General features: G+C 41.0%; 1 protein-coding gene across 2 annotated transcripts in view; it reads left to right on the forward strand.

Annotated features, from left to right (window-relative positions):
* UST (uronyl 2-sulfotransferase) overlaps positions 1-12918 on the forward strand; it is a 387032-nt gene that overhangs the window by 25075 nt on the left and 349039 nt on the right. Inside the window, exon 1 of one of the 2 annotated variants that reach the window (XM_077149210.1) lies at positions 4925-9161. The exons of the other annotated variant lie outside the window; for it this stretch is intronic. Within the exon in view, the coding sequence (XP_077005325.1) occupies positions 9089-9161 (73 nt within the window). The 5' untranslated portion in view covers positions 4925-9088. Of the gene's footprint in view, positions 1-4924; positions 9162-12918 lie in introns of those variants that run through there. 2 annotated transcript variants of the gene reach the window in all.

Below are 12918 nucleotides of genomic sequence, written 5' to 3' on the forward strand. Positions count from 1 at the left end.
TTTTTCTTTGCTTGTGCTTTGGGTGTACAGTTTCTAAAAGTTACCTCCTGTTTACTAGGTCTTGAAGATGTTTCCATATATTTTCTTCTAGGAGTTTTATGGTACTGTCTCTAATATTTAGGCCTTTCATCCACTCTGAGTTAATGTTTGTATAGGGTGTAAGGTAGGGGTCCTCTTTTATTCTTTTAACTACTGATATCCAGTTCTCCCATGCCCCCCTTTTTTTTTTTTAATTTGTAGTTCAGAAGTAGACCCTCACATCTATGGATAATTGATTTTTTTGTTTTGTTTTTTGAATTTGATTAGACTTTAATTCAAACAGTTCTCTATAGGTGAATGTATATTTCCTGACTTCATTGTAGCTCTAAAACATATAAGGTCTTATTCATATCAAATTTCTGGTAAAATCAGAGAAAGTTTTCAAAGCCTCTTTTTTTTTTTAACTTTTTAAATCATATAATATGACATATATACAAAGCAAAGAAAGAAGAAAGCAATGGTTTTCAAAGCACTCTTCAACAAGTAGTTACAGGACAGATCCCAGAGATCCCATCCTCTCAGATTTCTCCTTCTAGCTGCTCCAGAATATAGGAGGCTAGAAGGCTTAAATATTTTTTTATCATCACAATCAACTTTTTCTTTTTTGTGAAAAATAACATGTATACAAAAAAGCAATAAATTTCAAAGCATAGCACCACAGTTAGTTGTAGAACATATTTCAGAGTTTGGTATGGGTTACAATTCCACAATTTTCAGTTTTTACTTCCAGCTGCTATAAAATACTGGAGACTAAAAGAAATTTCAGTTTAATGATTTAGCAATCATATTTGTTTGTTAAACCCAACCTTCTCTGTATAACTCCACCAGCACCTTTGATCTTACTGTCTCACTCTTTAGGGGTATTTTGACTATGGTCATTCTCACTTGCATTTTGGAAGAGGCTGTCAATAATATGGGATAAGGAAACGGAACTATCTGATGTTCTGGAGAGACTGGGTCCTCTAGATTTCAGGACTTATCTGGACCAGGGACCCATCTGGAGGTTGTACGTTTCTGGAAAGTTACTCTAGTGCATGGAACCCTTGTGGAATCTTAAATATTGCCCTAGGATTGGCTGGAATGGTCCTGGTTGGGGTTTGGCAGGTTATGATAGGTAGCAAGGTCTAACTGAAGCTTGTGTAAGAGCAACCTCCAGAGTAGCCTCTCAACTCTATTTGAACTTTCACTGCCACTGATACTTTATTAGTTAGACTTATTTTCCCCCTTTTGGTCAGGATGGAATTGTTGATCCCACAGTGCCAGGGCCTGGTCAATTGATTTTTTAAAAAATATTTTTACTGAGAAATCGCCACACACATACAGTCCAACCATATTATATAATCAATGGCTTACAATATAATCACATAGTTGTATATTCTTCACCATGATCATTTTTAGAACATTTGTATCACTCCAGAAAAAGAAATAAAAAGAAAAAAAAAAACAAAAACTCATACATCTGAGACCTCTTACCCCTCCCTCCCCTCTCATTGACCAATAGTATTTCAAGCTACCCTATTTTTACCTTTTATCTCCCCTTATCATTTATTTACTTTTTATCCTTATTATTATTTACTCATCTGTCCATATCCTGGATAAAGAAGCATCAGACACAAGGTTTCACAATCATACAGTCACATTGTAAAAGCCATACAAATCCTCTTCAAGAATAAAGTCTACTGGAACACAGTTTGACAGTTTCAGGTACTTCCCTCTAGCCTCTCCAATATACCATAAACTGAAAAAGGGTATCTGTGTAATGCGTTAGAAGAAACTCCGGGATAACCTCTCAACTCCTTTATTTATTGAACTCATTTATTGAAAAGACTATTCTGTCCGAGTTCGGTGGATTTGGGGGCCTTATCGAAGATCAGTTGACCTTAGATTTGGTGGTCTAGCTCTGTACTCGATTTGATTCCATTGGTCAATACTTCTGTTTTTGTGCTAGTATCATGCTCTTTTGACCACTGTGACTTTATAGTAAGCTTTAAAATCAGGAAGTGTTAGTCCTCCCACTTTGCTCTCCTTTTTTCCTGTATTTTTTAGCTATTCAAGGTGTCTTTCCTTTCCAGATAAAATTGATAACTAGCTTTCCTGAGTCTTCAAAGTAGGTTGTTGGAATATTGATTGGAATTGCATTGAATCTGTAGATCAATTTGGGTAGAATTGACATCTTAATGACCTTCAACTTTCCCCTATGATTTTTTTTTTTTTTTTTTTTTTTTTTTTTTTTTTTTTTTTTTAGGGAGGAAAGGAAGGAAAGACAGAGAAGGAAGGAAGGATGGAAGGAAGGAAGGGAGGAAGAAAGGGAAACATTTTTAAACATTTTCTTGTTTTATTATATTTTGTTTGTTTTGTTTGTTTTTTACATGGGCTGGGGCCGGGAATCGAACCGGGGTCCTCCGGCACGGCAGGCAAGCACTCTTGCCCGCTGAGCCACCGCGGCCCGCCCTCCCCTATGATTTTTTGATAAGGCTTTAGTTTTCTTAAATTTTTTTTTGAAAAATTGAGTGTGCTGAAGACACCAAGTTTCTCACAAGAGCTGGTCTAGTCTGGGAGATAGATGTCTAAAGTCATCCTTTCCATACTGAGATTTGTAGAAATAGAGGTTTGTCCACATGCCATGGGGAGCAAAGGGAGGGAGTAAATGAAGGAGAAGGAAAGGACTTCCTGACAGAGGTGACACTTGAGCTGGTTGCTGAAAGATGAACAGAAGTTTGCCAGATACAGATGTGGAAAAAGACATTGCAAACAAAAGGACAGTACTTGCACTAAGCAAAACCATGGCACCTTTGGGTCCACCAAGCAATCCCGGGTGACTGGTAGCTGACTATGGCCAAAGGAAGAGAAGAAGGGTTTGCTGCAAGGCAGTCTTCTAAGATAAAAGGGTAGATTATGAAGAAACCTCATGTATTATACTAATTGGTGTGCCATGGTGACCCCACTGAATGTTTTTAGATCGCAGATTGATATCAGATTTGTTATTCATAAAGATAACTCTGGAAGCCAAAGAAAGAGCTGGAGGAGGAGCCAAAAAAGTATCTGATATGGTCCTCATATTCAAGTAGCACTTTATGGTTTATGAGGTACTGGGATTTCTGTTTTCTCATTGCTCCTTCACTTTCCTGAGTAGGTGGATTAAGGCCACCTTGCAAATGAGGAACCTGGGTCCAGGACTTTGAAGGTCTGAAATCACTCAGCTGGGGAATGGAACGAGGGAGATATACATCTAGCCCAGGTCTTAGGTCAGAGCAATCTCGTCTTTTCTACCCAGTACCCCCAGGAAGAATAATAAAACAAAGGTGCTAAAGTATTTTTCTCTATTTTTTTAATTTTTAAATTAATTAAAAAAAAAATTACAGGAAAGAAACGCAAACATTCTTAATATGTGATCATTCCATTCTACATATATAATCAGTAATTCACAATATCATCACATAGTTGCATATTCATCATCATGATCATTTCTTGGAACATTTGCATCAACTCAGAAAAAGAAGTAAAAAGACAACAGAAAAATAAAACGAAAACAGAAAAAAAATTATACATACCATATCCCTTACTCCTCCCTCTCATTGATTGCTAGCATTTCAAACTGAATTTATTTTAACATTTGTTTCCCCTAGTATTTATTTTTATTCCATATGTTGACAAGGTAGATAAAAGGAGCATCAGACAGAAGGTTTTCACAATCACATAATCACATCGTGAAAGCTATATCATTATGCAATCATCATCAAGAAACGTGGCTACTGGAACACAGCTCTACATTTTCAGGCAGTTCCCTCCAGCCTCTCCATTTCCTCTTGGATAACAAGGTGATATCTATTTAATGCGTAAGATTAACCTCCAGGATAACCACTTGACTCTGTTTGGAATCTCTCAGCCATTGACACTTTGTCTCATTTCACTCTTCCCCCTTTTGGTGGAGGAGGTTTTCTCAATCCCTTGCTGCTAAATCTCAGCTCATTCTAGGGTTTTTCTCAATCCCTTGATGCTGAGTCTCAGCTCATTCTAGGAATTCTGTTCCACTTTGCCAGGAAGGTCCACACCCCTGGGAGTCATGTTCCACGTAGACAGGGGGAGGGCAGTGAGTTTGTTTGTTGTGTTGGCTGGAGAGAGAGGCCACATCTGAGCAACAAAAGAGGTTCTCTTGGGGGTGACTCTTAGGCCTAATTTTAAATAGGCTTGACCTTTCCTTTGTGGGTTAAATTTCATATGAACAAACCCCAAGACTGGGGCTCAGCCTATAGCTTTGGTTGTCCACACTGCTTGTGCGAATATCAAGAATTCAACTTGGGGAGGTTAAATTTTCCCCCATTCTCACCATTCCCTAAAGGGGGCTTTGCAAATACTTTTCCACTCACTGATCAAATCACTCTGGAATTCATCGGGGCATCACTGTGGACAAACCAGCAACATCTCATGTCCTACTCAAGGTTCCATGTACTTATGTTGTTCAACCAAGCTATCTACATAAATTATATTAGGAAGTGCACTAGTCAAAATATAAATTTTGTACCAAATAAACATTTTTGCTTTAATCTCACACATAAGTTGAAATTTTAAAATATTAATTACCATCTATTTTCAGCACCCTGCAGTAATGATATTCCTTTCTTCTTCCTCATGCAAAAACATATTTTAAATTTGTACCTTTAGTCACTTCCATTATACACTCTAGGCAATCCTAGATTATACCATCTCAATCTTTATCGTCTATCTTTCTTTCTGATTTCATTTGTGCCCCCTGCCCTCCTCCCTCTATCATTCTCACATTCAGCTTCATTCAGTGTTTTAACATAATTGTATTACAGTTAGGTAGTATTGTGCTGTCCATTTCTGAGTTTTTACATTCAGTCCTGTTGCACAATCTGTATCCCTTCAGCTCCAATTACCCAGTATTTTACCCTATTTCTATCTCCTGATGGTCTCTGTTACCAATGAAATTCTCCAAGTTTATTCACTAATGTCAGTTCGTATCAGTGAGACCATACAGTATTTGTCCTTTTGTTTCTGGCTAATCTCACTCAGCATAATGTCCTTAAGGTCCATTCATGTTGTTACATACTTCATAACTTTATTCTGTCTTACAGCTGTATAATATTCCATCATATGTATATACCACAGTTTGTTTAGCCACCGTCTGTTGATGGACATTTTGGCTGTTTCCATCTCTTGGTAATTGTAAATAATGCTGCTATAAACATTGGTGTGCAAATGTCCATTTGTGTCCTTGCCCTCATGTCCTTTGAGTAGAGACAGCATATAGATGGGTCCCGTTCCTTAATCCATTCTGCCAGTCCATGTTCCCCGATTGGGAAGCTTAGTCCATCAACATTCATTGTTATTACTGCCCAGGCAGTACCTTCCTCTACCATTTTGCTTTTTGGCTATTATATGTCATTCTAATTTTCCTTCTTTTTACCTTTTCTCATAGTCTTCCTTTCTGCACTCTTCTCCACACCTCTCTCTTCAGCCTTCGTATCTGTCTCTAGTGTTCCCTTTAGTATTTCTTGCAGAGCTGGTCTCAGTATTTTTCTCTTTTAATGAGAACTGGCTTTCATCGCAGTTTTAATCTTGGTAAGGGAAGTGTGACAGGGTGAAACAGCTTAAAGTGTATTTGTTTAGAATAACATAGTCATGTCAGCCTTGTTGCCAAATTTCCCTGTTTAGGATAGCATGCGACACATTGATAGTTTATTTTCTCTGATTAGTTAAAATGTAAAGAAAAAAAAAAACCACACTGCTTTTTAATTGGGGTTGGATATAACATATCTTGATGTTATGTTTCGGAACATTATCATCCCTTTTTTTTGTTTGTTTGCCTTCATAGTTGCAATAGTTTATTTAAACTATGATAATACGGAGAGGAGACCGAGGTGGCAGCCATCCAGAATCTTTGTGGATTAGATGTAAACTGGGTGGAGAAGAGTCCTTGGACTCTTCAGGAACAGACAAGTCAGCTGCATAAATACAGAAAACATAAGACACGAGACATTTCACAGCTTTTTGCTTTGCTTTCCCATTTTAAACATATGTGTGTTACAGCTTTACTCTCTTTTTTTTTTTTTTGCATGGGCAGGCACGGGGAATTGAACCCGGGTCTCCGGCTGCCATGTGAGAACTCTGCCTTCCAGCCACCATGGCCCGCCACAACTTTACATTTTAAATTAAATTACCACTCCACATATTTCGTGATACTGGCTAAGGATGCAATGATCCCATCCCCCTAATATAAACAGATTTTGGTCGGCAACATGAAACGCGTTTCAGCCGGGCACCAAACAAACCCTTAACATATAACATACAAAACATCCTAAAGAAATTGGATTAATGCAATTCTCTTCAAGGTAAATGAGGAGAAAGGGAGGTCTTAAAAGTTTCATTCCCTTTCTCCAAGAGAAATTTTTTTTTAGCAAACGGAAAAACTGAAGCAACATCATAATGATCTATAACAAGGAAAAACACTATTCTGACAGTGCTTAGATATTTCCATGTAATAAATACAGCAGATAGCATAGAAAATGCCACAAGTATTGGCTTGGTTTCCATTTGTATGCTTATTAAAAGAAATTTAAGCTTTTTTTGTGTGAACTGAACAGAGTGAGCCTGTGGGTGCTGGTCTCTGTGCCTGTATACCAGAGGCTATTCACATCCAGACTCATCCTGTAGTAGGCTCTAGTGCAGCTGTCGGGGCACTGTTTCCTGCAGATGGGAAGAGAGGGAGGAGTTCTTGTCTTTACTTTATTGCAGTAGGGTTTCTGGCTCAGTTACATGCTCATATGTTCCAGAAGAACATCGGAAATATCATCCCATGGAAGGCAATACATCCCCTGCTTCAGCCTCTTCTGATCAAGATAGTGTCCAGTGAAGTGTCCATACTCCTTCCCAGCACAAAGATTCCATTGAAAGCTCCAATGTCAATAAAATCATCAGCTTTCTCCTGAGTAAAGGACCACAGTTTCTAAGCATGTCTACAAATGCAACTCCGATGAAATCGTCTCCATTCAGAATAAGATTTGGTTTCTTTGGGGGTGGTAATCTTCTCTACTTCCAGCACGTAATCGAGCTGAGGTGTGGCGGAAAGTGCTGTTTGAACATCTTAGTTGTTATGTCCAAGGCACCTCCAAACCAATCCCCTATGGTGAGCGGCCCTGAAGTGAGGCTGGAGAACAGGTCCTTTTCAGCCTGAGCACAGATGATGGTGTTGTGAGCCCCAGAGACAGCCAGCCCATGATCAGCTGCCACCATCAGGCACATCTTGATGAACCAGCTGGAATGCTTGGGCAACCTTCTCTGGAACCAGTGGAGATTGAGGACCCTACTGATGCTCATCTCTCCCTTGAAGACCTCTGTGATGGACATGCCTGCATATATTAGCTCCTGCCCATGCTTGTTGCAGATGCTGATCATCAATGAGGCCAGCTTGAGGATCAAGCCCAGCTTCCTGGCCCCAGAGTAGTACATCGGCACTGTAGATGGTGGATCTCCTGAGCAGGTACAATGACACCTTTGAACACAAAATCCTCACACACAGACGGGATAATTTCTCCAAGCTCATCTATACTCCAGGGTACAAACACTCCTGTCTCCTTCAAATCCTGGTTCTTGGCTACTACAGTTTCAGAAGCTTGATTATCACAAACTCCAGTGTGACCAAACTGTATCTTGGAGGAGAACATGATGGCACAGGTCCCAAGGCACCAGCAGAGCATGAGCTTAGTGATGTGGTCCTCCTTGATCCTCTGTCAGATCTTATATTCCTCATTGCCCCCTTTCTCTCCAAAAACCACAATCATTTTCACTCCTGGAGTGTCTCGATAATGTAAGATGTGGTCCATAAATCTTGAGCTGGGGTAAGTGTCCCCACCAATGGCCATACCCTCATAGACACCATCCATGCTCTGAGAGATGATATTGCTAAGCTCATTGGACATGCCTCCAGAATGTGAGACATGGGCCATGCTGCCAGGGAGGTACAGCTTGGAAGCCAGGATGTTGTCCAGTATTCTGCCTGTATTCCCAATCTTAAAGCATCAAGGCGTGATTCCCCCAACAGTAGCAGGTCCAATGATAGTCACTCCTTTCTGGTCCACCTTCTTGATCAGCTTCCTCATGAGGGCCTTGGGGATGCCTTCAACTATGTAAGTGATGGTCTGGATCTGAGCATAATTCATGGTCTCAACAGTACTGTCATAAGTGGAATGGAGAGAAGCAAAGTTGATCAGCACAGCAACTTCCAGGTGTTTCTTCATGGCATCAACCATGTTCTTGAAGACAGGGATCAAGATCTCCTTGTGATTCCAGTAAAATTTCTGCTTGTGGTTCCCAGTGAAAGAGTAGACTGTGGCGGCCACCGAGGGCTCATCACGGGAGCAGACATCATCAAAGTCCAGCATGCCTTGCATGGCCCGAGTCTGTATGCCCCACACATGGCTTTGGTGTGGCAGCTGAAGAGAGTGGCACTCTTTCCTTGCAGGGATCTTGGACTTGGGACTGAATCTTGTGGCATGGCAGGCTTGGCCTTCTTTGCATGTGTCATGTCATCAGCCCTGGACTCAGAAAAAGATGCCATCTTGCTAGAAGCTGGAGTTGAAGGGCTCCCACTGGCATTGAGGAGAAAGTTTACAGTGTGGGCTGCTGTGGGCAGCTGATTGGGGATGAGTCAGTGGCCCAGGGTCATGACCACAATGGCTGTCATGTGCGTCTCAGTGCCAGAGATGTGGATGGGGATCCCAGTGGTCTTTCTGACTTCTCCCATCACCCGTAAGCCCTCCTGATAGTTGTGACCACCTCTTCGGACAAAGATTGTGACCTCATGCTCTTTTCAGGGGTCCAAATTGCTCTCATGATGCCCTTGAATGTGGTGGCCATGTTGGTGAAGCTTGCGGTGCTGCCTCTGATGATGAGAATCTTGCCATCTGGTACTTCTTGTGTGTCATAAGGGATAGAATTGTCTTGACATGGTCATAGGTCTGCTGCTCACTGGGGGCACCTGAGTACTCCCCATAGTTTGCCAGCTCATTAACACCCCCTAAGATCACAGATGGTGATATTACCCAATAGAGGTGCCACCTCCAGCCACCATGGTCCAGACCCTCCCCTTGGGGTTCAGCCAGGTCAGTTTCAGGCTTGCCCCATTTTTGACACCCAGGTCTGCAATGTAGGTTTCCTCTGGAGAAGCCTCCTACCTAAAGGGAGGAGGGAACTGTATATCACCCCACTTCACATTGCTGATGTAGTCGGCTATGGCGTCCAACTTGGCAGCTGAGTCAAGGATGTAGATGCCATCTCTGGCATAGAAATAGTCTTCATAGAAATTGAAGAGGCCGGAGATAAAACTGACCAGAATTTCTTTCTTGTCTTCAGGGCATGGACCAGCAAGTGCTTCTTAATGTCCTTGGGATTCAGCTTCTCAGCCATACCAACGAGTAGTTTCTGAGCTTTAGCATCCACATCGCCCACGTCCATCCTGACCTTATGGTGGAATAGGATGTAGTCCTCGTCTTGGGTAGCACAGATGCAGACAAAGAACTCCTTTGTCTGACTAGGAGAGATAAAGGGCTCAATCAAAAAGTTCTTGAGGAAGCCTTTGGCCTTGCCATCTGTGGCCTCCTATCCCAGCTGTGGCTTCAACCAGCACTTGACCCCATAGAATGAGGTTGACCCCAACTAGACCCAGCTTTCTATGCGGTTTTATCAGTTGGTCTGGCTTGACCACCAAGCTCTGGCTAAGTAGCCAGGGGTGGTCATGTAGCAGACGGGCCCAGTCTGTGTCAGGAGTGACCTGGCATACTTGAACCGGTTCTGGGTGGCTGTGGTGGTGCAGATGTACTTGTAAAGCAGTTCTTTGCCCATCTGCTCTGAAATTGCCTTGGTCAGCATGACTGCAGAGGGACTTGCTCTACCTGCTCTCAGTAAAAGTCCGTATGTGGTGCTCCCTCCAAAGGTCCAACTCAGCCCAGATTATCTGGCACACTCCAATTTTAGGCAGCCACCCCGGACTCCGCTTTTGTTGATCATACCATTTTGTCATGGATTAATTTGGGATGCAGGCTCTAATTTTCTGCTGTTTAAAAAAGACTGTTCACTGAATAAGGTGGATTGATTTTCTCTGTTGCTGTTTTGAAAATTCTTTAGAAGTGGCTCCATATCTTACCCTAAATCCTGCAGGCTGAGGTGTTGACCTTGCTTTGGAGGGCAGCCATCGAACCCAGCTAGCTGTGCTGCCACCTGCTCTGTGAGGTTTAAAGCAAATGAGTCAGTCCAGATTTTTTATTTTCTTAATACAAGTAACAAGTTTCTAAATCTCTGATCTTGCAAAAACACAGCTGGGGAAGAGTGGATCTAAGTCACTGAAGCATTGACCCATGCTAAGATGTCATAGGTGGGTGTGTGATTCTTAAGGTGATGCTTTGTTTGAAATTAAGGGGTCTTCTTAGAGAAGAGATGAAGGAAAAGGCAGCTGGAAGGTGAGCCTGTCCAAACTTGCACAAGATCTGTCATTGATTGGGTGATATACGCTTATTAAGGTAATTATGGCATGTACCTGGAGTGATAGATTTTTTTTTTGCAGCTGAACATTAAATTTATACCTGAAGTTTCTGGTGGCCAAGGCAAAAAGGAAATAAACCATGCTATGTGTTACCATTGTCTAACATGAGAAGCATACCAGTTCGCTGAGAAAGGGGCCTTTCTTTTCTTGCCTCCAATTATAGGAGAAATTGCTTAGATCTTTGAGTAGCATAGACAGACGATCTTCTACGATTTTTTTTTTTTCAGGCAAAGAGCACATGTTCTTCCTGTGGCTCTACCATATACTGGCCTTTTATAAACACGAAAAGCAGCGTATCAAATCACAGCTCAGCTAAGGTCTTTCCCTGGAGAGCTGAGCTGTGATAGCCTAGGTGTCTTGCTTTTTTGGTGCTTTTGTGTTTTCAGGGAAGATAGAGAAAGGGGGGGTGAGCATGTGCCAGGCTAAGCATTAGTATCTCTGGGGTGATTTGGGGAGGAAGAGTAAGAAGGTAGCTAAGTGATGGTAAGTACCTGGTATAGACTGAATAGGGGCAAGATCAGATAGGGGTGTTCTCTTTGCTTCAGCATCACTCACCAGTGGCTGCTGCTGATGAGGAGCTGGGATTCGGGCCTCCTGGACTCAAAGGGCTGTTCTGGACCTGCCAGACAGGACCTCAGCCGCTGGGACTTGGGCCAGAATCTTCTCAGAGGGAGAAGTTCTGAACAAAAGTATTTGGAATGCCTTAAAACCTGATCTATTGGAGGACTGTTTTTGTTTTAACATCCAACATACTTCTAATTTTATAGTAGTCAGTGAGAGAATGGAATTTGTTTTACTGGCTTTTTCTTCACAGCTGCATTTTTTTTTAAACCCCTTTTTCCAATTCAGCAAATTTTTATTAGTCTTACCATTTCTAGGCACTGTTGTGTATGTGATCTCACCAAAAATATGTGAGATGCTTTTCAAAAAAGATACCAAATAAGGAATGTTGTGATCTCATTTATAAAGTGGGTTATTGCCTAAATTTATATGAATTAAGAGTGGTGATTTTTTTTTCATTTTAGGAATGAGATGACATGCATTTGAAGAGTGTAATTTGTTTTTCAAGTGTAAATGTGGTAGAAGGTTACAGAGATAGCAGACTTGTTTTTTCTCTCTCAGACACACATGCTTATACACATAATTTTTAGTACACAAGAAAAGGTAAAGATTTAAGTCTTTTTCATTTTGGTGATATCTGGTCTGAGTATTTTTACAAGACATCCACATTTCTTCCATTTTCCCCTTAAGAAAGGGGAGTAAATTTGTGAATTTGCCCCCAGTGCCTGGTGTCAGGTTCCACAGCATCTTTGGAACAGGGTTTTGGGCACATGGAGACTTTTCAAGGGTTACTGAACAGGGACTGTCTGAAAGGAATAAAATTCCAGGTTGGCTGCCCAGATCTGCTTTTACACCTTGTTTCTTTGCCTGAGGACTTCTCCCCAGGGCTCTCAGTCTCCTCATCTCCTAGGAAGAGGTTTTACCTAAATCCTCCTGTGCTAGGTGAGAAAACCCCCACCGTGCCAATGGGACAATTCACAATGCCTATGTGAGGAAGTGGCTGGCTGGTGGTATTGCTGGGTGATGAGGCTTCTTGTTGCGCAGGTGATTTCAATTATTTGCTTTCAACAAAAGTGAAGGAGAACCTAAGCAAGGTATTGCTTCACGTAAATCATCAATTTCAGATATGGCTGCATAAATTAGTTAACCCACAGACAGCCCTATTTATCTTGTTAATATATGCATTCCCAATAAAATTTCACTTTTTATTTTTGATAATTTATTTGTGATATGTTTCTCACTCCTCTGTGAATCAATGATAATCATATTGATAACTGAATCAGACTATTTATCTTTAACTCCTACTATGGTCACAAGAAAAATTTTAAAAGGAAATTCAATTTACATGCATGTTTTTTAATATAGAAATAGAATAGATTGGTAAGTAAAATGTTCTCAAGCATAAAATTATATCCTATTAGAACAAAATTCTGTGGGGAAAAAGTTACTGGAGAAAAATGAATAAATGAAAGAAAAACTTGTTTAATCCCTCTCTCTCTCTCCCCCTCTTGTACATAATGGATTCACCTCTAAGGCTGTTCCCCATTGCTGACAATAACCTAAATATAACTTTGTTACTCTTTTGTCCCTCTTTTGTTACTCTTTTGTCCCTCTTTTGATCTGCCCCTCTCTGAGGTACCTACTCTTCTGGATCTTGGGTTTATCAGTTTCTCCCAGATTTTGTGGGCTTGAATATTATACAGATTTGAGGGCCTTCTTTAAGAAAGAGAATTAAAACATATGAATGAATAATGCCCACA

Source organism: Tamandua tetradactyla, chromosome 2, assembly GCF_023851605.1.
Source record: "Tamandua tetradactyla isolate mTamTet1 chromosome 2, mTamTet1.pri, whole genome shotgun sequence".
In the NCBI taxonomy this organism is placed as follows: domain Eukaryota; kingdom Metazoa; phylum Chordata; class Mammalia; order Pilosa; family Myrmecophagidae; genus Tamandua; species Tamandua tetradactyla.